We start from the raw sequence: 23996 nt of genomic DNA on the forward strand, positions 1-23996 counted from the left end.
AACCAATTTATTTGCATAGAACAGAATGAAAGGAATTTTGTTTCAGATCATAGTTAATTTTTTAACTGTTTAAATAATATAATGCAACTTCATGCAATAGTCACAAATGTTGTGCCCAGTTCATGAGCCATAATGAAGATGAACATTTTCTGGGTAATAAATAATCTCTTGTTGATTGAAAGTTTCATTTATCTTCCATGCAGATTGCCAAGTCAACTTTAAGTATAATTATGGAGGTTGTAAACAGACCTCTTGTTGGGAATAATGAGGGCTCATTAGGTATGATTAACAGCCTAATTTTTCACCTAATTTTGTTCTTTTTCTGGAGAGAACTCCAGGAAGAAAACTCAAGGCAAATCCTTACTGTTATAATAATTAATCTTTCTGTTTTCCAGTAAACATTTCCCTATATGAATAAAAATTCCTGATACTTTAATATTAATATTAAAATATCCCTTGACAAGAAAATGATTATGAAAAATATATGATTTTTTTCAGAATTTAAAAAATAGAAAGCTTAATTTTACACCATAAAATTATTGTAAATCACAGCTTCCATATAGTTTTGAAGTAACAGAATAAAAGCTTCCCAGTAAACCATACAGGACAACTTCATATAATGAAGAACCAAACTGAATTAGCAACTACAACTAATACAAACCACACATTTATTTATAAAAATAAACTGAAAATGTTGTTTGTTTTTCTGGTACATTTTACATGAAACATACATAAATGGTTATAAAAAACTGTTATATGTCAAATACAAATTACAACTGAAATTTTGACACAAATGTTTAATGTACAGTTCATGGTACTTGACTTCTTGCTATTAGTGATATAAAATAATCTTCAATTAAAATTTTTTGAATGATCTTTCATTTATTCAACCAAACTGATGTCTTCTTTATTGTTCTTCAACTTAAAAAAATTTAAAACAAGTCCATTTCTTTAGATAATTGACTTTTTACCAGAGAAAGATAAAGCATTGTCATGAGAATTCTCAAGAGTTTGTGTTTTTTGGATGTCTACAAGAAATTGCTTGTTGTGGTCTCAAAGCTCATGGGACCATCTGTGCAAATAACAGAACACATCATTACCCTGAATGAAAGTGGCAGTGCGAACATCAGAAGTGCATTGAGAAGTGGCCAGTGTGAAATGACGTTCCCTCTCTCAACCAATGAGGAATGAAAGTGGCAGTGCAAACATCAGAAGTGCATTGAGAAGTGGCCAGTGTGAACTGACCTTCCCTCTCTCAACCAATGAAGGGGAAGCATTGAGGGTGGAAACTTTTCAAGCAAGTGGTGACCATGTGATTGATTCCATTATGGCTTTAGGGTGTTATGACACCACACATCTGTCTACAAATAGCAATGTGCTGTCTTAATTGTGATCATTGTTGCAGTGTTCCTGCTTTTCCAGTTTTGTTTTTGTCTACATGTTTTCAAATAATGAGCAATGCTGACAGAAGACACCTTCTATCTCTGTATTTCTACCTTCCCAAATGATGAATTAATTTATAACTTAATGACTTAACTGATGGATTTTAATTTTCCTGGGCAGGTTTACATCTGGGAACATTATTTTTCCATCGTGAAATCGATGAGCTATGTTTGGTTTCATTTGCTGGCTGTTTTACTTATTCCATTTCATCTGTGTATTTTATCTTCTTCATAGTTTCTGAGTGAAGAGATTTAAGGCTGTGGCTTTTTCGCCCTGTACTCTGCTCATGGCTGTCAGCCTTCAGGCAGATAAACTGATGGAGATCACCTCAGTGATCGTTTGTGCTACTGTTCGGGATTTTTCTCCGCTGAGAAGGTTATGTTTCTGGCTACATTAAAATTTGATCTGGACTCAAGAAGTCAAGGATGAAGTTGATGTAACAAAATAAATTAAATGCCTCCAAATAAAAGTATTTTGTCCAACCTAAAGGAAGAAAACAAAAGGAAAATATCAGTCTAAACTGTAAGTATAATTTTTAAAAATACATAATGCACATATTATAAATTGGAAAATAATTTAATAAAATGTATAACTTTGGAGTTTTTGAATTATCAAACATTTATATGGTTAAGCATATTTTGTGTACATATGACATTTGTATTTTATTTATAAAAGGATTAAATTAATAGTAGAATGCTTATCTTTCAAATAAAAGACTATTTTCCCTTTTAGAACCTTTAGAACTTTAGATAACTTTATCCATGTAAAAATGTATCCATTTCTTAAGATATTTCTGCAAGTCCCAGAATATAAACACTGGGCTTTTTTTTCAGTTTTTTGATTTTTCCAGGTAATGTCTCACTCTAGCTCAGGATGACTTGGAATATGTAGTCTCAGGGTGGCCTTGAACTAACAGTGAACCTCCTACCTCTGTCTCCCAAGTGCTGGGATTAAAGGTGTGCATCACCACACCTGGCTGAAGAGAATCATTTTTACATACATTTTTACATACATACATATAAAAACATTTTAAAAATCTATTTCTATTAAGATAAGTTCTCAATTTTAAATAATGTGTGTAAAATAAATACTTTAAAATACTTTATAACATAAGTAATGGAATCTTGCTGGTAGTGGTGGCACACTTCTCTAATCCCTGCACTTGGGAGGCAGAGGTAGGAAGAACACTATGAGTTTGAGGACACCCTGAGACTACATACTGAATTCCAGGTAGCCTGAGCGAGAGTGAGACCCTACTTCAAAAAAAATAATAATGATGGAGTCTTTCATTACAATCTATGTATTTTAAATAGATAGGTTTGGTTCCAGGATAGCTTTTTCATCATTTAAGCAGAGCTACTTAAGAACTAATTTTGTCTCTCTTCAAATATATACAGTATTTTCAAATTAACACTTTAAAAGTATTTATACTTACATTTCTAATTAATGAATATATATTTCAGGGAAAAAGAGAAAGTAAATTTAGCCATAACTCTATCTGCTCACCCACAAACACATTTCATACTACTTAATGTGGAAGTGTCTATGGTTTTTTGTAGTTATGTTGCAATAAAGACACTATATGCTGCCAACACAGAAGAGAGACCTGGATGGAATGTGGAAGAGAGCCAATCTCCCCACAGTTAGCTGGTCTAGTGCTGGAAAGAGCTATATGAGCTACTGGGGGAAAATGGCCAAAAAGATTATTTGCATCAGGGGCCTAAGCTACTCAGAAACAAACATCTTACAGGCCAGTGTAATGGTAGAACATAGCCATGGTGGTTATCCAAGTAGCTTTCTGATTGAGTAAGAGGTCCGCTCTGTGGAAAGGAACCCATACCTGGAACCAGGTATCGGATCAGAATTCTATGGAGTCAAAGATGATGCCCTTGAATAGCAAGCTCCCCTAATCTTTAGCTCAAAGAGGGGCTACATCCATGGAACAATTTCCAAATTTATATTGCTTATTCCATTTAACCTATGTTGATTTCACTCTCCATTGGAGAATCTGTTTTTCTTTTGAGAAGGTAGTGAGACCTGAGGATAAACCACCTGTTGCATGTCAGCCAAGACTCAGGTGAAACCACAGAGGAAATGGGGAGATGAGCAAGAATGCTGCTTCCATGGTGAGCCTGGCATTCAGTGCCAGAGTGAAGAAGACAGACCCTGAGGATGCTCAACACTTACCAAAGCACAGATACAGAAGCTCCTAAGAGCTCATCACTGAAGAAGGCTTAAAACATACCCACTATGGCTCAGAGCATTTAGCTATTTTATTTGGGATTAGGCCAATTTCCCCAAACCATGTTGCCCTCACTCACTTAGAAATATGCACCCCAAAACATAGTCATCTATAATTTGAAAAACATTTTATATCCTACACTGTGAGAATAATAAGACATCATTTTCCTGTTTCTACTATCTCTGTGGCCAGGATAAAAATCTGCCTATTAAAATTTGAATGAATAAGAAAATAAAAAGAAAAAATGCCGGGCGTGGTGGTGCATGGCTTTAATCCCGACACTTGGGAGGCAGAGGTATGAGGATTGCCCAGAGTTTGAGGCCAGCCTGAGACTACATAGTGAATTTCAGGTCAGCCTGAGCTAGAGTGAGAGAGATCCTACCTAAGCAAACAAACAACAACAATAGCAATAACAACACAACTGAATAACCTTTTCTTCCAACTTTAAGATTAAAACTTAAAAGTCATAAAACAATGTGAAAATATGTATTGTGCTCTAGGGTCATCGTTAAAGATATTCTAAAAAAGGTATAAAGTTGCTGAAAAAATTACCAGAGCATATCTCAGTAGAAGACTGGAGGATGCTCTTGAATATCATTTTAGTCTGTCTCTCTTGATCATTTTTATGTCACCTGGAAAGTTAAGCTTCAGTGTATCTAAAGCAAGCCAATAATCTGTTGAAAAGAGTAAACAGTCTTGCAACAATTAATATTTGATTATTGTGAAATTAGAAAAATATGAAACATACACAATGAAAATATTCTATTAAATATGGGTACATAATTCATTTAAAAAATTTATTTAAAAATGAAACAGATGCACCAGTTGTATGTTCATAGAACTATAATTATGATTATTTGGCCCCTGTTAAAATTATTCATTTATTTACTCATTCAAAATGTGGATCACATACCATATGACAGATGATGATTTAGAAATCATGGATATAGGAAAATAATTTCTCCTCAAAGCATATTACTATTTGGATGCAAACGATGCACAACATTTGCAGTATAAAAATATATGCCCTATGTTATATATAAATGTGAACTCAAATGTGAGAGTAAAATAAATATGTCTATGGAAGGCATTTGAGTTGAAATTTGACAGATGGATTAGAATTTATAAAAATAATAAGCTGTTACTAGCTATGAAAGAAAGATATTTCAAGCAGATGGAATATAATGTTCAAAGACACAGGAGTAAGGTAAGGTTTGGTTCTTTCAATATGTGCAATAAAACATTTATAGGAGAAAGGAACAAAGGTTTTGAAGACATTAGTGGAAGTGATCCTTTACATAGAAAGTTACACCTCTAGCAAGGGAAAATACTGATGAACCCCCATAAGAGAGTACCTAGAGGGAATGTAGAAAGTGATGACAGAGAGGGGAGTGTGCACAACAGACGTTTTATGTAAATAAATGGCAAAGACACCTGCTAAAAGCAAGAGATAATTATTAGAGTTGCAAATGTTTTTCATCTTGTTTTCTAGTGTATGTTATTTTGATTTGTTTTTGACATTTTCATATGCATGTCTTACATATTAATCAAATATATCCCATATTACCACGTCTTGCTACCCTTTATCTTCCTGAATTCATCATTTGTCTTATCTTTTACTGGGGGCTATGTCACAGAAGAGAATGATTCCCCCCACAATCTTTAACTGTCATTAGATCATTATGGAAGGGAGTGGTCTCCCAAACCTCTCCCATATCAATAGCAGAATGCTACATGACCTCATGCTTAGTCATCAGAGAAATGCAAATTAAAACTACTTTGAGAGTCTATCCCACTCCCGTCAGAATGGCTGAATGTCAAGAAACAAACAACAATGTTGGTCGGTATGTGAGGAAAAGGAAACCCTTATTCACTGCTGGTGGGAGTGTAAATTGGTGCATCCACTATGGAAATTAGTGGGGAAGTTACACCAAAAACTACAAGCGGAACTACCATATGACACAACTATACACTTCTCACCTTCTACCCTAAGAACTCAATAGCTCACTACAGAGATACTTACAAATCCACGTTTCTTGCTTCTCTATCCACAATAGCTAGGAAATTGTATCAGCTCAGTTGTCTATCAACTGATGAATGGAAAATAAAAATGCAGAACATACACACAATGAAATTTTATACAATTATAAAGAAAATAGAAATTATGAAATTTGTAGTGAAATGGATGGAACTGGACAAAAATCATCTTGAGTGAGGTATCTCAGTCTCAAAAAGACGCCACATAGTCTCGCTCCTAGCTGATCATAGCTTGCAATCTCCAAAACCATGTCTACCACTTGGAATGTATCCAGAGACTAAGGAGTTAAGAAAGGGCTAGGCAGATGGGGAAGAAGTGTTAAGAGGAAAAGATAGTGGAACACAAGTAATACATGAAAATAGTGAGGATGAGATTGGAAGTAGTTAAGCAGGAAAGAGAGTGGGGACTGGTGAGAAGGGGGAAGAGAGATAACTAAAGCCTAGGAGGTATAAAAATGCCATACAAAGAGCTACTATGTACTAAACAGAACTGAAATGACATATAAATAAGAAAAATAATCATAGAATGAACAAATATTTGCTTAATGCCAAGCTATAGAGAGCAAAATAGTTTATTCCTTCTCACTAAATTAAGATACTTCACTGAATTGTAGTCTATTTAAGAAAAAGCTTTAACTGCTAAGCCATCTCTCCAGCCCTAGCTAATAAACTTTTGTCTTAAAGGTTGTTAATTGCTGGATCAACTAAGCCAACAAAATTATTGTTTCTGCACAGTGAGAATTTCCTCATTTCTCAGAATTGGACCTTTTCACCTATGTCTTATTTCAATCTTTTGTGCCCATAATACATATTGAACCAAATCAATGATTTAAAAAGTGCCCTATAAAATTGCCTCATCATGATGACTTAAATTAGCGGGAAAGTTTTGACTAAATTTCATTTCATTGGTTTCATACTTGCAGTTTTTTTCTTAAAACAAAGAGAAAATTTTAATATTTTCATATTAACCAGTTTATCTACACTGAAATTCAGGGTCTATTCTATATTACCTTTTTCTGATTTCCAAAGTTATCCATTATGTTTGCAGTTATTTTCTTAATTTTCTATGTCAAAAAACTAAAAAAACTTTTCAAAATAAATTATTTTAGAAATTTAACTTCCATTTATAGATTTGTATTACACCAGTGGTTTTTCCTTTGCTAACATTTATTATCTATTTCCTTTAGGAACAACGTACTACTGTGTGTGTGTGTGTGTGTATGTGTGTGTGTGTGTGCTTGTCTCAGCTCAATAATACAGTGGTATTATTTTGAAATTATTTTATAAGTGAGGAAGTTTGGCATATTTTATAATATAATTTTCCATATTTTGTGTTTTCTAATGAAAATAAAGGCATAACAAAATATTTTTCTTTGAGAAAATAGAAATGACCTTCAGTTAATTTTCAAGATTTGTTTCCATGGAAGCATGATACTGTTACCAAGTCAGATAGACATATTCCTAAGTAACAATGCTTATGATAAAAAATATATATATACTGATTGGAGAGATGAGCTGCTCTGGGATTATAATGAATGATCATAAATTCTCATAAAAATTCTTGAGTATAGGGGTTCTTATAATTGGTAATACTCTTTGATCATGGGCTGTTGCAATGGAAATTTATTCTGACTCGATAGTAGAAAGTATAAGTCAGGGCAGCTCTCACAACTCCCCATTGTCTCCATCTCTCACAGCTTTTGTTTTGTGCTGAGTTAGGGAACATTATGAGTCATACACCCTTGTGTGGTCCTCTATGGGAGAGGAAGTCCCAGTACTTTTTTACCTGCATGCTTTGTTTACTGAGCTGTATGCTTTTAAAGAAGTCATTGCAAACTGTGGCAACTGTACTCATTTGCCTTCAGTCGTTCATTTCAGAATACATCTTACCAGAATGGGTGTCATATCTAAGGCATTTATTTTCCACGTACATATGTATTCAAATGTAGCTGGTTTTGTATTCTTTTCTTGTGCAAAGGATGGTTGAGGGACGTGCATGGAGCAGAATGTATACTACTTAAACTCAATAAGTAGCTTGAAATTACAGTTCACTCCTGTGTACCTCAAGATGCTAACCAGGGATTCAGCAATATGACCATGGTATGCTTGTGATATGGAGGTTTGATAAAAGAGAGAAATTTAAATAATTGTCCCAATACCACTTATTTAGAAAGAATTAATAACAATAAGCCAATACTTGATTTGGGGGAGTAGGACAGCATCTCCTTGATTTCTGGGCAAAATGTTTGAAAGGGCTTCCTGTGATGAAAAGTATGATAATCTGGAACTTAAATATTGGCAATTTGTTTGAAAAGCACTTTAGGTAGAGAGATGAAGATTCAGGTGCATTTTAATATATGGTATGCTATTTTTTCACACATTTAATGTATTCTATATTCAGTCCTTTCCATGAACTAATCCTAAACTGTAAAAATTTATGTATGTGTCTCTGTGTGTATGTATAAGTATATAAATTATCTAGCTGCTTTAGAAAAGCACTTCATACATGCTTCACAAACTATGCAGACAAGAACACCTTGAAATTGTTTACTGAAAAATGTGGGAAACTAGCTTGCTAATTCTAGCATCTTGTTACAAGTTGGCACAATCTCTTGTCAGTAATCAAGATTGTCATTTCAGTAAAATGAGTCTTTGACGGCTCCCTCTTGTACCCAGGAGCAATGCTTGTAGTGTCTAAGACTATATATCCAACAGCAAGTCTGAAGGACCTTTGAGTAAACACTTGATGTATTGAGGGTATTTCATAACTTGCAAAATAAAAATTTAGAGATATTTAAGGTCTAAGATGAGATCATCATCTTATAAAAAAAAGGAAACACTTAAAACTCTGAAATACCGTGTACCTCAAAATTGCCCTTTTCACTAGAATTGATGCATCAGACAGCAATACTGAAGAACATTAGTTACAAATTAGCAGGACCACCAACTGCAAGGTTTTCAAGACCCAGTGGAAAGTTAGGAAGCTTGTTGGATGACAGGAAGACACATTTCTCTTTTTTCATCTCAGTGCTCTGTTTTCCAGTTCCATCTAACGCTCTGCCCATTCCAGCACTGGGTATTTACAGCATGTATTCGGGCACCACAAGCCCTCGAGCCTGGCTTCATACAATGGGCCCCTAAGAGAGAGGGCAACAATGGTCTGTGTGTGGGAGGGAGTAGGAAGACAGAATCTCATCAAAAGTGGTAAAGGTGGAACCATGTCCCCAGGAGACACTACTCTCCCAGAGCACTGTTCATGATATCATTACAGAAATTAAAGGGGAAAACTAATAAATATATGAAACAGTGATGCAGTTTGTAAACCCAAGTGAAGGAGGCTGAGTATGGAGGGATTGTACTCCAAAGGACATAGTCCTATAAGACAGTGGACACATGCCTAGTGAGTTGATCCTGTAATTCTGGCCAATTTCATTATTTCATCTGTTCTACTCCAGATTGTTACATTGACATCCAAAGCAACACCTTACTGGGTTTGAGTTTCCATTCAAGCACAACTATAGAAAACAGCATAAAAGATGGGAAAAGGCATATATTAATACATTTGTTTTACAAGCCATTTCTCTCTTTCTCTCTCTCTCTCTCTCTCTCTCTCTCTCTCTCTCTCTCTCTCTATATATATATATATATATATATATATATATATATATATATATATATACACACACACACACACACACATACATATATACATGTACATATACATGTATATATGTATGTATATATATATACATGTATATATATAATGCCCAAATGCCCAAATAAAGTATGTATCCTTTACACTATACACTCTACAAGCAATAAGGTCATTACTGACTGTCTTTGACATAGAAATACCCAGGCAAAAAAAAAAATGGTAAAATCCTTAAGAAGAATAGATATAGACATAAGAGAAGTCATAGGAGTTCTTTTATTTTATGAAAAAATGCCCCCTACACTTTTATTTCTATCTGAAATTTTTTTTAAGCACATGTGTATTACTGGGGCACAACATGCTACTCCAAATCATGGTATCAGGGAATTTTGCAGAAGAGGGGCAGAAAGATTGTTAGAGCTACAAACTGAGATATTATGTACAGAGACATTGCCTCTCCCTATAACTGACCACTGCCCCCACAATCCAAATCAGGATGACCTGCATCCCCAGTGAGGAAGGGAAAGGGGCATGGATGAGGGAAAGGGCAGGGATAAGGAAAAGGATGGTACCAATATATGCTACTAACATACTAAATATGTCATAACTAATACAAATAAAATATAAAATATTGGATAATATTACATCTAAGCTATATCCCTAAGGAGTATATAAAATATAAATAAATTTTATGTTAAGACTTTAAAAAACTATGGTGCCATGGGCAACTGAGTATTTTAATATGAAGAAAGTTGAGAGAATTGAGAAATAGGAAATTACTACCATGTTCTCCTCTGATAGGCATGGAACATAAATCCTTACAGGCAGAGATTGCCCTCATGGACACATAAGAGAAGGACATTTATTTCTGAAGACAAAGATCCACAGAGACAAATCTGAAAACAGTGGGTCACGAATGGGCTTCCACGAGTTTATCACCATCATATGAAACCTGTTTATTCACACATATTTTGTAATTACAAATTCTTCATTGAACATAGCATAAATAGTAGTTTTACCAAGTATTAATTTCCTAATGAAAGATTCCATTACTAAGTAAATGTACTTTTCTTGTGTGGATTTGCTGTTTTGTGTTATTGTTGTTGTTTTACAGAAGCCACAGCCCTAAGCCATGAAAGGACAGACATTTTCCCTGTTCTGTAATGTGTCCTGTAGAGTATCAGTAGTTGCAAAAGGAATTTTAAAAAGCATTTGTCAGCTGGTTTGATTGTAAACTTAACTTAGTTGAAATTAATTTGATGTTTTAATAATCATAGAAAATTATATTTTCTGAATGTTTCCATTTGTAAAAGCTTTCAAGGTGTTAATTATTTCCCTATAATTGTTTCTATGTGTCTATTGTTTAAAAGAAGACAATTCAAAAGCACGTGTGAGGCTGGGATACAGCTCATCCACAGAGGAGTATTTGCCGAGCACCTGTGAGTCACTGGGATCGGCTGCAAGAAATACAAAAAACAAAATCTCTTTAAAGGCTATCTCTGACCTACTTGGAGATATGTTGTCAACCACTTGGAAACAATATGGTTGTTTACAAATTTTGATATAGTATTGCTTTGCATAATCTTCTCCCTCTCCTTTTTGATTTCTAGTGGAAAATGTCACTCTAAGTGACAGGTGATTAATTTCTTGTCTGTATTACTTACTATGAACACCAGATACCATTAAATAAGGCAATGACTTAATGACTTGTGATAATTAAGAACAAATGTCTTTCACATGATCCTCTTTCTGTGGGATATATGGAATGTTTGCTTGTTTGAATTTTGTACAATTCTGATGTATTTTGTTCGTTGGGGCTAATACTGAACAGATTATATGTATTGATTCACTAGCAAATACTTCATTTCTTTTTATATATATATATTTTTTGGTTTATTTTTATTTATTTATTTGAGAGCGACAGACAGAGAAAGAGGCAAAGAGAGAGAGAGAATGGGCGCGCCAGGGCTTCCAGCCACTGCAGACGAATTCCAGATGCGTGTGCCCCCTTGTGCATCTGGCTAATGTGGGTCCTGAGGAATCGAGCCTCAAACTGGGGTCCTTAGGCTTCACAGGCAAGAGCTTAACTGCTAAGCCATCTCTCCAGCCCAAATACTTCATTTCTAAATCCAGGACTTGGTGTTATATAATGGTGCTGGAGTCTAGGAATCAATTAAATTCCATCCCAAAGTAATGCTACGAGTCTACATAGTTCATTTGAGTTTCTATTTTCTCCTCTGGAAAACAAACAAACAAACCAAAAAGAAAAAAACAAAACATGTGACAGACACTGATTTCTACCTCCAAGACTTGATAGAGAAATTGAGAACATAGGTATAAATGAATTTGCAGTGTTCAAAACATTTCATTGATATCCAGGGACACAGAGGCTCCTAAGACTTCATCACTGAAGCAGAACTAAAATGAACCCAACATGGCCCACGGAAATTTGCAGAAGAGGGGGTGGAAAGAATGTCAGAGCCACATGTTGGCTCATGATACACAGAGATATTGCCTTCTACCCATAATTGATGGCTAACCCCACAATGCAAGCCCCTTATTCCCCAATGAGGAAGGTCCTTGCGGAGAGGGGAGGACAGGGAAGAGGCTAACAATGGTACCACTTGACTGTATACACTGAGTACAAAACTAATTTAAAAAAAAAAGAAAGAAATACTGAGCAAGCCACCTGAGAATTTGATTCTGCCACCAGCCCCGGATCCCCTGGTGCCTCCCACAGGTGCTGCAAGGCCCTGCATCCCACCGCTGCCACTGCAGGAGGCCACAGTAGCAGCTCTCCAAGGAGTCACTGGAATCAAAACTACCACCTGGCCAGCTTCCTCCTAAAGTTATCAAAAGGTATTGACATATGCCATGTTTTTGCAGCAAGCAATATAAACCTCCTAATGTTTAATTACTCTAGAAAAAAATAGTTTGAAAAGTACTGAAATGTGGGTGCTTAAGAACCTGACTGAGAAGTAGACCCCTCTGATGTTTTATGATTATCTCCACGAACACAGAAAAGCACATAGAACCAGGGACACTTCCTCATTGTTTCAGGAAGTAGAATTCTGCTCTGTAGCATCCAGTGCTCAGTCTTGCTTTTTCCCTGGGCTTCAGAAAGCATATTTTTCTGTGTGTTTCTTTTCTCCTAGAAAATTCATTTCAGAATGTTTGCATTGACATAGGTTAAGCAGGAATGTTACTCATACTGTGAATTTTTCTCAAATGCAACATTTTTGAAAATCCCTTCTTTCTAAATCTTCCCCTCTGTGACATTCCTTTTAAGCTCTTTTTTTTTTTTTTTTTAACTCAGCCCTGTCTTGCTTAAGAAAACAGTTGCAGCCAGATTAGTGCACTGTGAAATGAATGGCTGATAACTCTCCTTTTGGCAATACTTCTTTGTGTAACTCCATTAAGTCCTGGTGAATCTAATGTTTACATACTGTATTCAGCTCTCACCAGAATTAAGTGAAGCATGCTTTTAAAAGCCAGTATTTTCTTCTGGAGAGTAACATCAATCAGAACAAAATTAAAATGCTAACCATCTTGTTTAAACATTTATGCCAAATTATGTCCATTTCTGTTTTACTTTATTGCATAAAGTATGTAATAACTATACTCTAATATCCACTCATTTGCTAGCCATAAAATGTGTTTAGACAAGCAATACAAGCAATCATTTGATTGCTTTCATTTTTACAAAAGACATTTTCCCCAACCTTCAGGGAACCCTCTGGCTCTTCAGCACATGGAAGGATACTGGAGGTGAATCTTCAATCTGGATTTTCATGGGTTGAAAATACAGTCAGGTTAAGTAGTCTCCCTTCCCTGGATACACACGGGACAGAGGTCAAGAACAATAGGGTCATCTACTTTCAGCTGCTGAAGAAGGGTAGTCATTGAGTGGAGAAGGAATGGAACATTCCTGGGCTATTAGGGTATCTGATGCTGTTTGATATAGAAAAGCATCTAAATCTCTTTACCAGATAGATGTCTTATGTGTATTCCTTCTTGTCTTCTGAAAGCATGGTTGAAAAGGAATATGAATTGAAGGAGAATGGGATAAAGCTAGCTCTTTCTAGGCAGTTTCAGTTAGAGATCAAGGTTCAAAGAGGTGCCACCTCTCAAGTTACCTAGCCCTGGCACAAGAACAAAACTCTTAGCAAAAATGGAGCTCATGTCTGATTGAGATTGATGATCCAGAGCACAGTCAAGAATACTTTCTGGAGCTGGAGAGATGGCTTAGTGGTTAAGCGCTTGCCTGTGAAGCCTTATGATCCCGGTTAGCCAGATGTACAAGGGGGCGCACGCCTCTGGAGTTCGTTTGCGGTGGCTGGAGGCCCTGGTGCACCCATTCTCTCTCTCTCTCTGCCTCTTTCTATCTGTCTGACGCTCTCTAATAATAAAAATAATAAACTAAAAAAAGGTTTAAGGGCTGGAGATATGGCTTAGTGGTTAAGCACTTGCCTGTGAAGCCTAAGGACCCCAGTTCGATGCTCAGTTCCCCAGGTCCCATGTTAGCCAGATGCACAAGGGGGCGCACGCATCTGGAGTTCGTTTGCAGAGGCTGGAAGCCCTGGTGGGCTAATTCTCTCCCTCTATCTGTCTTTCTCTCTGTGTCTGTCGCTCTCAAATAAATAAATAAATAAATAAATTTTAAAAAAAGAAGGTTTAAAAAAGAAAGAATACTTTCTGAATAAAATGGTCCAGATGGGCTGGCTCTGAAAACCACCTACCAAATTTACTAGACAATCAGGACCTCCCCTTATATACCTAAATCTGATGCTATAAAGGTTGTGGCATTTTAGCTCCTCCCTCTCTTCTGATACAACCCAACAGTGTGTGTATGGGTGTCTCCAACTCTTTACCTGTACTGCTTGAACACATATAAGACTTGCCTCTTCTTCCACCCAGCCAGGGGAGTATAACATTGTTTCTTTTTTTTTTTTCTTCTTCTTCTTTTTCTTAATTTTTATTAACATTTTACATGATTATAAAAAAAATGCCATGGTAATTCCCTCCCTCCCCCCCCACACTTTCCCCTTTGAAATTCCATTCTCCATCATATTACCTCCCCAACTCAATCATTGTACTTACATATATACAATATCAACCTATTAAGTATCCTCGCTTTCGTTCTTTTCCCTTTATATCTCCTTTTTAGCTTTCTAGCCTCTGCTACTAAGTATTTTCTGTCTCACGCAGAAGCCCAATCTTCTGTAGCTAGGATCCACATATGAGAGAGAACATGCAACGCTTGGATTTCTGGGCCTGGGTTACCTCACTTAGTATAATCCTTTCCAGATCCATCCATTTTTCTGAAATTGCATAACTTCATTTTTCTTTACTGCTGAGTAGAACTCCATTGTATAAATGTGCCACATCTTCATTATCCATTCATCAGTTGAGGGACATCTAGGCTGGTTCCATTTCCAAGCTATTAGAAATTGAGCAGCAATAAACATGGCTGAGCACATACTTCTAAGGAAATGAGATGATTCCTTTGGATATATGCGTAGGAGTGCTACAGCTGGGTCATATGGTAGATCAGTGTTTAGCTGTTTTAGGAACCTCCACACTGACTTCCACAATGGCTGGACCAGATTACATTCCCACCAGCAGTGTAGACGGGTTCCTCTTTTTCCACACTGATGCCGGAGCTGCTGATGTTGCTACCGGACTCTGCTCCTGCTTTGGTCCCACTGTTCGCTCAAGTTGGCATGGCCAGTCCTGGGACCGCTGCTTTGTTTTCTGGAGCTAGGCTCAGGCAGTGGGGGAGGGGAGGGAGCCACAGCTGCTCTGGTTCTCTCGCTGTTCCATGTGTTCTTCTACCTCATGGTCTGCTCCTTCCTTGCTCACTGCCACTCTCCCTTCACGTTTCCCGAGTTGTGGAGAGTGCCTGTGTGAGTGGAAGCTCCCCGCACCTGGCTTTTCCTGCGGCTGTAGCCGTGCCTGGAAGCTTTCTGGTATGCCGCTGCCCCCAAGGTTGGCGGAGCTGCCGGGGCTGCTTTTCCAGCCTTTGCGGGCTCTGGATGCTCTGGATCTCTTCTACATCTTTGCTGCTGCTTCAATTTCCTATAAACCTCACTTTTTAGTAGAAGTGTGTATTTTGCTGAGTTTTTTTGGTCTTTTTCCCCCTAGGCTGCTTTGGCATGGTACCTATGCTGCCATCTTAACCAGAAGTTTTATAACATTGTTTCTTGATCTAAATTCTTCTGCTTGCCTCTACTTCATAGTTTGGAGTAACTTCTCACTTTGATCTGATAAATGATTTTCCTCTTGTCTCTGAATGTACCACGTGGGTGCTTTCACCAACTCTAGACTTGCTACCTGAATAGTTACTCTAAACTCAGTGCAAGCATGAGGGTGACCCTCTTTATCACTCATTTCTCCTCTGAATTTCTTTTTAAAATTTAATTTATTTATTTGTGTATTTATTTATGAGTGAGAGTGGTAAAGAAAGGTGGGTAAGGACAGGGGTGGGCGTGCCAGAGCCTCCAGCCACTGCAAGTGAACTCCAGAGGCATGTGCCACCTTGTGCATCTGGCTTACATGGGTCCTGGGGAATTGAACGGAGTCCTTTGCCTTTGTACACAAACACCTTAACCACAAAGACATATCTCCATCTCTCTCCTCTGAATTTCTTGGTGTCTGTCTGCTCTGATACTTTCCCTCTTCAGGAAAGCACGTGGTGGACACCATATTATAATTCACTAATGAATTTCACAACTAAGACAAGTTTAAGGTTTATTAAAAAAGTAAATGTAGTAAGTTTTTACCAGTTACTTTTTATAGCAAATAATGTCTGGAAAATGTTTTCTTAAATTAAAAAACAAGTGAAAGACAGAACTTTAAAACTCTATAAAATTCCCTAGAATTAGATTATTTTCTCAGTTTATATAATGCAGTCTTCATAGGCTGATCTGTTCCTAACAGCCTTTCACCACTATAACAGTCCAAAAGCAGCAAGTCTTATTTATCTACATAAATTCTCCAGGGGACATTTTAAGCATCAAAGGCAGATAGCATGCGGTCCCTTTGTTTAAGTCTCTGTGGTTACATTTTCACTCTAGGTGCATCTGTGGAGCTGAATGTGATATCTAAATGAAAACAGTCCACAGATTAATTGCTAAATCATACAAGAGTACACGGGCTATGCTTCTTTTTTTTTTTTGAAAGTACTGTCCTGGGAGTTTAAGGAGTGTTTTTTATTTTATGGAATCAAATATATTTTAGTTCAGAATATAGTCATGACTAGCCATAAAAATAAAAGCAGGATGAGAGACAGAGGAGAACAAAGTTACATACTTATAAAAGGAAATAAGAAGACGTTCAAAACAGGTTGCTCTGCTTGGTGTGGTGGTGCACACCTTTAATCCCAGCACTCTGGAGAAAGAGGTAGGAGGATCGTGGAGAGTTGGAGGCCAGCCTGAGACTATATAGTGAAGCCCAGGTCAGCCTGAGCTACAGCAAGATCGTATCTGGAAAAACAATAAATAAAAAGGTAGCTCTGGTTACCTGCTAACTCTGGTTACCTTGTAATGGAGAGTGCACCTTCTTTACTGGTATACACATATGTGACGAAACACCCACAACAATATCTACAAATAGTGAAAATTTAAAAAAATAAAAGGGCTAGAAAGATGGCCCAATATTTAAGGAGCTTGCCTGCAAAGTCTAAGGACCCAGGTTTGATTTCCCAGTAACCTTGTGACAGATGCACAAGTAAGCACATGCACCAGGATTTGTTTGCACGGGCTAGAGACCCTTGTGAGCCCTTTCTCTCTCTTTCTCTCTCTCTATATGTGTGTGTGTCTATCTATATTTATATCATCTATATCAATCTGCCCCTTTTTCTCACTCTCTCTCAAATAAATGATGTTTACAATATTCACAGAAGGCACTATGTGAATAGAATACCTCCAAATATTGAAAGTGATACCAAAAGGTAATCAATGAGTTAGTGTTAATGTATTTGAAAAGACACAGAAGACTGGAAAACAACTCTAAAATATATGAAAATTTGAAAATTACTTTGAAAAAAGGAAAATGAATGTACATATTCAAAAATATGTGGAAGGAATAGTAAGAAAAGTGAGATTGTTTAAATTTACCTTAATTTTAAAATGTACTTTGAACTTGGAATTATTGCAAAATGCTAAAATAAATATCATAGTAATTACTTAAGTTAATGATTAATAAGAATACATTTCAATTGCCTGTAGCATAATTGTTTTAGTGTGTTTATTGAAATATACTCCAAAGACAAAATCTGTTACACAATTTCAGTTTTGAGTATTTTTTTGTAGCAAAATATCCTAATATTTTCAGTCTTAAAAAATCTAAAATAATGCTAAACTGTAGAAAACATAAGGCAAACTTTTCTTTTCAAATACCATTTCTCACTAGAAGAAATCTGAGTTTCTTTGGAAATGGATGATCCAGATCTGAAATAGATAACATGTACCTGGGACATCTTGGTTGGTGGCATGTGCAGAGCGACACTTGAGGTTGTCCTCTGGTGTACACATCCCCCCCACATGTTTACACACACATGTATACACACATGCAAATTCAAACAAATTGATTTTAAGTAATTACATAATATATTCTAGTTTATGTTTTTTGAATATAATTAAGAGTTGAACAAGAAAATATGTGGGCTAGAGCCACAAGTTCAATATTTTTTTTTTCTCATGGACTAAGTAGAAAGATAAGATTCAGGAAAGTAAAACAATTATAAGTAATATTGAAATGAGTAAAAAAGTAAAATATTTAAATGGTCCTTTCTCATTTAATGTCTTGATATCCTTTCTCTGTTGTCTCTGAAGAAATACAAGGGACATTGCATGTATAAGCCACATGGGTTTTGCTTTATAGAAATTCATCCAAGCAAGTTATTCTTTGTTGTGCCCCTCCCGCCAGCAGGAAGAACAACAACAACAGGATTCTTCTCAAGCACACTTTATTGGGAGCTCCAGACTGAAAGAGAGAAGGACCCTGACCCTACAGAGCCCCAAGCTTATATACTAGTGGTCAGATGATTGTGCAGTGTCGTCTGATTGGCTTAAGTCTCAACAGCTGACTATGCATCACCCAATCGGGATAGGTGAGCAGCCATGTTAGGATAACATCATGTGCTCATGCACAGACAATTAGGATACAAAAGCAGTAAACAAGCTGACACAGCAAAGCCTGATAAAGCCAGCATGGCTTCCCACAATTCTTATACCATGTTAAACTGACAATAAATCACATACACAACCACAGTACTCTGGAAACCCCTTACCATCTCATTGGCTTCCAGAGATGAAATCTATTGGGTTCCAAGAACAGGATTATTGCGGTAATATACGAATAGAATTCCTGGAAGGACAGACTGCAAAACCCTGATCACCCTAGAGGCACTCTGGGGGAACATCTGTGATATTCTAGAACACAAGAGTTTTGACCTTAAATCATATAAGCCATCAAACTGTAGAAGACAGGGATTATTGAATAACACAGATCCAGTTTCTTCTTCGTGCATATAAATATTACTTAGTGCCTACTCAAACATAGCAGACAAACCCAAATTAAAGAATGAGCTTATTTATCCCCCCTGTGTAAAAATCAAGTTTTGAACCACTACAAGTTTAAGCATTTTCCCATGAAATGTCTTCTAAACCACAAAATATATTTTATGATGAATCTAAAAGCATTCCAAAGATCAGTAAACAGCATAAGTATGTCACACACAAAATTTTCAGCAGTATAAATATTTGTATATAAAGATTAGCATTTTAATATTGAATGATCTGAAAACTGAAATTCTATTTATCTGAACTTAATTCATTATCACAATCAGATATTCTTATGAATGTTAAACTATAACTAAAAGATGAAATGCATGAAGTAAGATCAAAATAAGATATATTTTATACAACTGGGGTGATTGAAGTAAAATCATAAATAAACATAATGAGCAACATGTGGCAGACATTTCAAATATCAGCATTTTAAAAATAGTTTTAAAATGATGATCTTTCTTAAAATATATGTTTGGACTTAATGTTTCCTCAAGCCAAAGTGTACCTACATGCTAACAGATTGGTCCACATATAAAATTCTCTAGTTGTTTGGAATTTCTGATATACTCAATATCTTTTCCTTGCAGCTGACATAAAAAATAATCAGTCCACATTCAAATATTATGCTCATAGATACAAGTTAATATCCACTGGCATTATATATAATCATATACAATTTGACAAAAAGAAATATCTTTTAATGATGTTTTATACATACATACATATATACATATACATATATACATATATATATATACATATATATATATATATATATATATTTTTTTTTTTTTTCCTGAGAGTGACAGACAGAGAGAGAAAGAGGCAGAGAGATAGAGAGAGAATGGGCGTGCCAGGACTTCCAGCCACTGCAAAGAAACTCCTGACGCATGCGCCCCCTTGTGCATCTGGCTAACATGGGTCCTGGGGAATCGAACCTTGAACTGGGGTCCTTAGGCTTCATAGGCAAGCGCTTAACCACTAAGCCATTTCTCCAGCCCTAATGATATTTTTTCCCTGCCATATTTTTCTTTATACACTAAGGTCAGCATATAAAAATAAAAATCATAGCTGGGTGTGGTGGCGCACGCCTTTAGTCCCAGCACTCAGGAGGCAGAGGCAGGAGGATCACCATGAGTTCAAGGCCACCCAGAGACTGCATAGTGAATTCCAGGCCAGCCTTTGCTAGAAAGAGACCCTACCTCAAAAAAACCAAAAAAAAAAAATCATAAAGCATCAAATTAGACTTTATATAATTATGGGTTTGGCTGAAGTCTTGAAGTAAATTGTCTGAGACAAAATTTTAAAAATGAGTATAAATGAGAAAGATATTTTCAATTAACAAGGATCTGCACATACTAAATTCTACTTTAATTTCTCTGTAAAGTGAACATGATACAGAAATGCTTTCATTGCATGAAACCCCAGGTGGAATGAGTACTTTTCTTCCTGTTGAGTAGTTTCAAAATTAGTCAGTAATTGGTTCTGGCTGTGATAAAGGAACACATAAGGATATTTCATTTTCACTCTAAAGAAGAAGCATGAAACATTTGCTTAAATGCCACATATCTTTATATTTCTAAGCTGTAGGTCATAAAAACAGCACTACTCATGGATCCCTGAAAAGAATGATATATACAATATGTCATACTGCAATAAATTTTCAACATTACATATACATTCTCTTCATAGACTATAAGTGGAAGAAAATTACCATCTGAAATTGTGTGCTTTTGAGGTCATTGCCTCTAGTAATGTCTTAAAGGGTTTGCTTATGTGATATCTTTTTCTAATAGTTTCAGAGTTTCAGTTCTTATTTTTAGTTATTTGATCTACTTTCAATTGAGTTTTGTATAGGGTGTGAGATCAAGATTGTTCCAATTTTCTGTATGTGGATATATCACTTTCCCAACACCAATTATATCAACAGAATGAAGAAATATAAGTTATATGATAGTCTCAATAAACACAGAAAAAGCATGTGATAAAACTCTTTTTTTTTTTTTTTAGTGTTTTTTTTTTAATTGAAACCTAACAAATTGTCTAGTTACATTTCTCCACAAAACCACAGACTGGGTAATAACTAAGTCTCTAGGCAACATATTCAAAGCTGTGATTAAAAATTAAAAAAAATCCACCCCCCAAAAAATAATAAGGAAAGAAAAACCAAACCCCAGTCCTCGGGTTCAACGAAGAGAACCCAGCTACACACGAGCTAATCAAGAACAGTGTTCTGCTTGGCTCAGGAGGCTGGAGACATCCTAACAACTCCAGTCAGAGCATTAACTTCAAGTTGCCTGCTTCCAGTTTCCAACTCTTGAATAAAGATCCTAGTTTTTCTATTACAAAACCCCTCTCATAAGTTGTTTTATTTACAATGGCAACTCTGAAAAGTTCACTGAAGTTAACTGGACAATAAACCAGGCAGAAATCGCTTTACAAAAAACAGAAAAAGCCCAAGATGCCACTCTCTCCAGAGAACCCATAGCTCAGTTTTATTGAGAGTAAAGAAAGAAAACTTTCGCTCACACTTGAAGGAACTCCGCCTTTAACTTGGAATCTGTACTCAGACTCCACATGCAAGGAGGACACTATTATGCTAATACAATTGATTTGCTGCTGCATTTCCCTACTTTTTGTCTAATATTAACATCATAAACAGAGCAGTGCAACTAGTATTTGGAACAATCCTTATAGTGTTACAGTGTCAGGCACAACCTTTTATTTCTCTTTGCACCACTGGTTCTCTTTGCGCACCTGGGCCTCTTCCTCTTCGGTAAAGTCATTTTTGATATTGAAGGTCTTGCGGATCTCCTCAGGAGTCTTCCCCTTAATCATATTGACAACAGTCTTGCATGTAAAGTCCAGCAAACCCTTGATGTCTAAGTAGTTTGCAGCCAGAATAAGTTCAAAAAGTGTTCCTTGGTCAACTTTCAGGAATTCTTGGTCCCACACAGGGATGTCATCCGTCCGCTTCTCTTTGTTCTCATCATCCTCAGGAGGAGGAGGGTCGTCCTTAGGGTGGGTGCACCACTGAACGACCTTTCTTAGTATTGCTGCATTAACATTTGGTAGGGGAACTGGGTCATCATCTCCTTCATCATCCATTCCCAAATCTTCCAACATGGTTTTGATGGTCACAGACTGCTTGGCAATTTCTACATCAACTTCAAATCTCTCTCCATCAGAACTTTGCAACTTAATTGAAGGCATCGTGTCGGTGGTCAGCACCGCGGGCCGGAGGCCGACGGGACAGCAAGTCGTCCGCGCACGGGAGGAAAAGACGGACAACAAGGCCCAAACTCAACATTCTTTAAGGACAATTAAAAAGTAACTTAACAAATTATTTAGGAAAATTGTACCTTTGCATGATATTTCTTAAGACACACCTACTGAATTGAATGAGAAAAGCTGAAAGTGCTTCTTCTAAGACCTGGAATAAGACAAGGGTGTTCTCTTGTGACACTCTTCTTAAAAATATTTCATGTTTATTTGTTTATTTAATTGACACACACAGAGAAAATGGGTGTGCTAGGGCTTCTAGCCACTGTAAACAAACTCTAGACATGTGTACCCCCTTGTGCATCTGGCTAACATCGGTCCTTTGGCTTTGCAGGCAAACAACTTAACCACTAAGCTATCCCTCCAACCCATGACAGGCCCTCTTATTCAGATAAAACTGGAAGCTTTAGAAAGCATAATTTGGCAAGAGACAAAATAAAAGGCATGCTATATGAAGGTGGAAAGTCAAATTATCCTTGTTTATAAATAATATTGTTAGGAGAAACCTTTTCCTTGGAGAGGTGTCTGCTCCCTCCAGATAGGGCATTTATGGAAGAACAAAGTATAATTCCATCCAAGTTTAAGTTGAGGAACCAAAAGGTTTAACTGGCCTACTGGCAGAACGTGAGGGAGGAGTTACTCACAGGAGCATGAGTGATTGCAAAGAAGCCACATTAGAAGAAAATCTCATCCCAGCCTGAGTAATGACTACCCCATTACAGCACAAAAGGTGACCTACAGTTAACTTTACAAACACTGTATATTCTAGCACCTCCCCAAATCACAAGACCATATGGAGCAAGGGCAGAATTACATATAGCTGGCAGGAAGGTTCAGAAGGGAGTGACCAAGATCTCAGGGAGGAGTGCAGTGTGTGTGCACAAACACTCCTTCGATGATGGAAAGTCCCTCGGTCCGCTCTCGGGGACCTCCTGCTAGCACCTGTCACAGACTTTAAGGATAAAGCAAGCGCTGGATGTGACCCTTGAAGGGCAGAGCTCTACGGTCCATGCAGACTTCCGTGTCTCATTCCTTAATGAAGCACCCTACTATAAAGCTGCCCTATGACGCTTAGTCATCGTGTCTCCTCATGCTGCTCTCGACTTGCCTCGGAGCTTTGACTTTCCTGGCTTTGTTTTATGCTTTGTGTTCAGTGTGACAACAGAACTATGAGTCTTGCACATGCTACACAACTGTTCCACTACTGAATGCCAGCCTTAGATTCCGTCTGTGCCAGCCCCAAAGTTGGGCATCATCATGGTCATGTATTCCTGGGATGGTCCACTGCCAGCATTTGTCATGCATTTTCTTCTCGAAACTGGACTGACTGCATTTATGAGATTTGGGGCGGAAAAGTAGCACTGTAATTTGTCAAAGAGGTTGCAAATGAAAGGTGATGAATATTAGATAATGAGCTAGTGAGCCTGTGGCACAAAACTCAGCTCTAGGAAGCATTGATAAATATTTATTATTATTATTATTATTATTCATTATTGAAACAAGTTATCTAAGTGAAAATAATCTGAAGATACAAAATTTAAAATTAGCATATTTTATAAACAGTGTGCATCACTCCCATTATGTTGCATCAAATTTATTTCCAAATAATGATTTACTCTTAGCATGTTCATTTGTATAAAATTTTCATTTGTATAAAAACATATTAGAGTAAAATGAAGCTAGAAAAAAGTGACTATTTTAAAATATGCTTTCATATTTTAGCCTTACATGTAATTATGCCTATTTTACTTAATAAACTTGAATATTA

General features: G+C 36.6%; 2 protein-coding genes across 3 annotated transcripts in view; both read right to left on the bottom strand.

Moving 5' to 3' along the window:
* Positions 1 to 797: 797 nt before the first annotated feature.
* The window catches only part of Prr16 (proline rich 16), a 268096-nt gene continuing 244897 nt past the window's right edge, over positions 798 to 23996 (bottom strand). For both annotated transcript variants that reach the window (XR_006633225.1, XR_006633224.1), the window contains exon 4: positions 798 to 1926. The gene's annotated coding sequence lies outside the window, so the exon portion shown is untranslated. The remainder of the gene's footprint in view (positions 1927 to 23996) is intronic.
* On the bottom strand, positions 21419 to 22161 carry LOC123454225 (S-phase kinase-associated protein 1-like). Its single transcript, XM_045132992.1, has one exon. It carries the CDS (start codon positions 22157 to 22159, stop codon positions 21668 to 21670), a length of 492 nt encoding a protein of 163 aa, XP_044988927.1. The 5' UTR covers positions 22160 to 22161; the 3' UTR covers positions 21419 to 21667.

Source organism: Jaculus jaculus, chromosome 13, assembly GCF_020740685.1.
Source record: "Jaculus jaculus isolate mJacJac1 chromosome 13, mJacJac1.mat.Y.cur, whole genome shotgun sequence".
In the NCBI taxonomy this organism is placed as follows: Eukaryota; Metazoa; Chordata; class Mammalia; order Rodentia; family Dipodidae; genus Jaculus; species Jaculus jaculus.

Excerpts from the sequence above, each read along its gene's own strand:
- LOC123454225 (XM_045132992.1), bottom strand. The coding sequence starts at position 22,159 with ATGCCTTCAATTAAGTTGCAAAGTTCTGATGGAGAGAGATTTGAAGTT.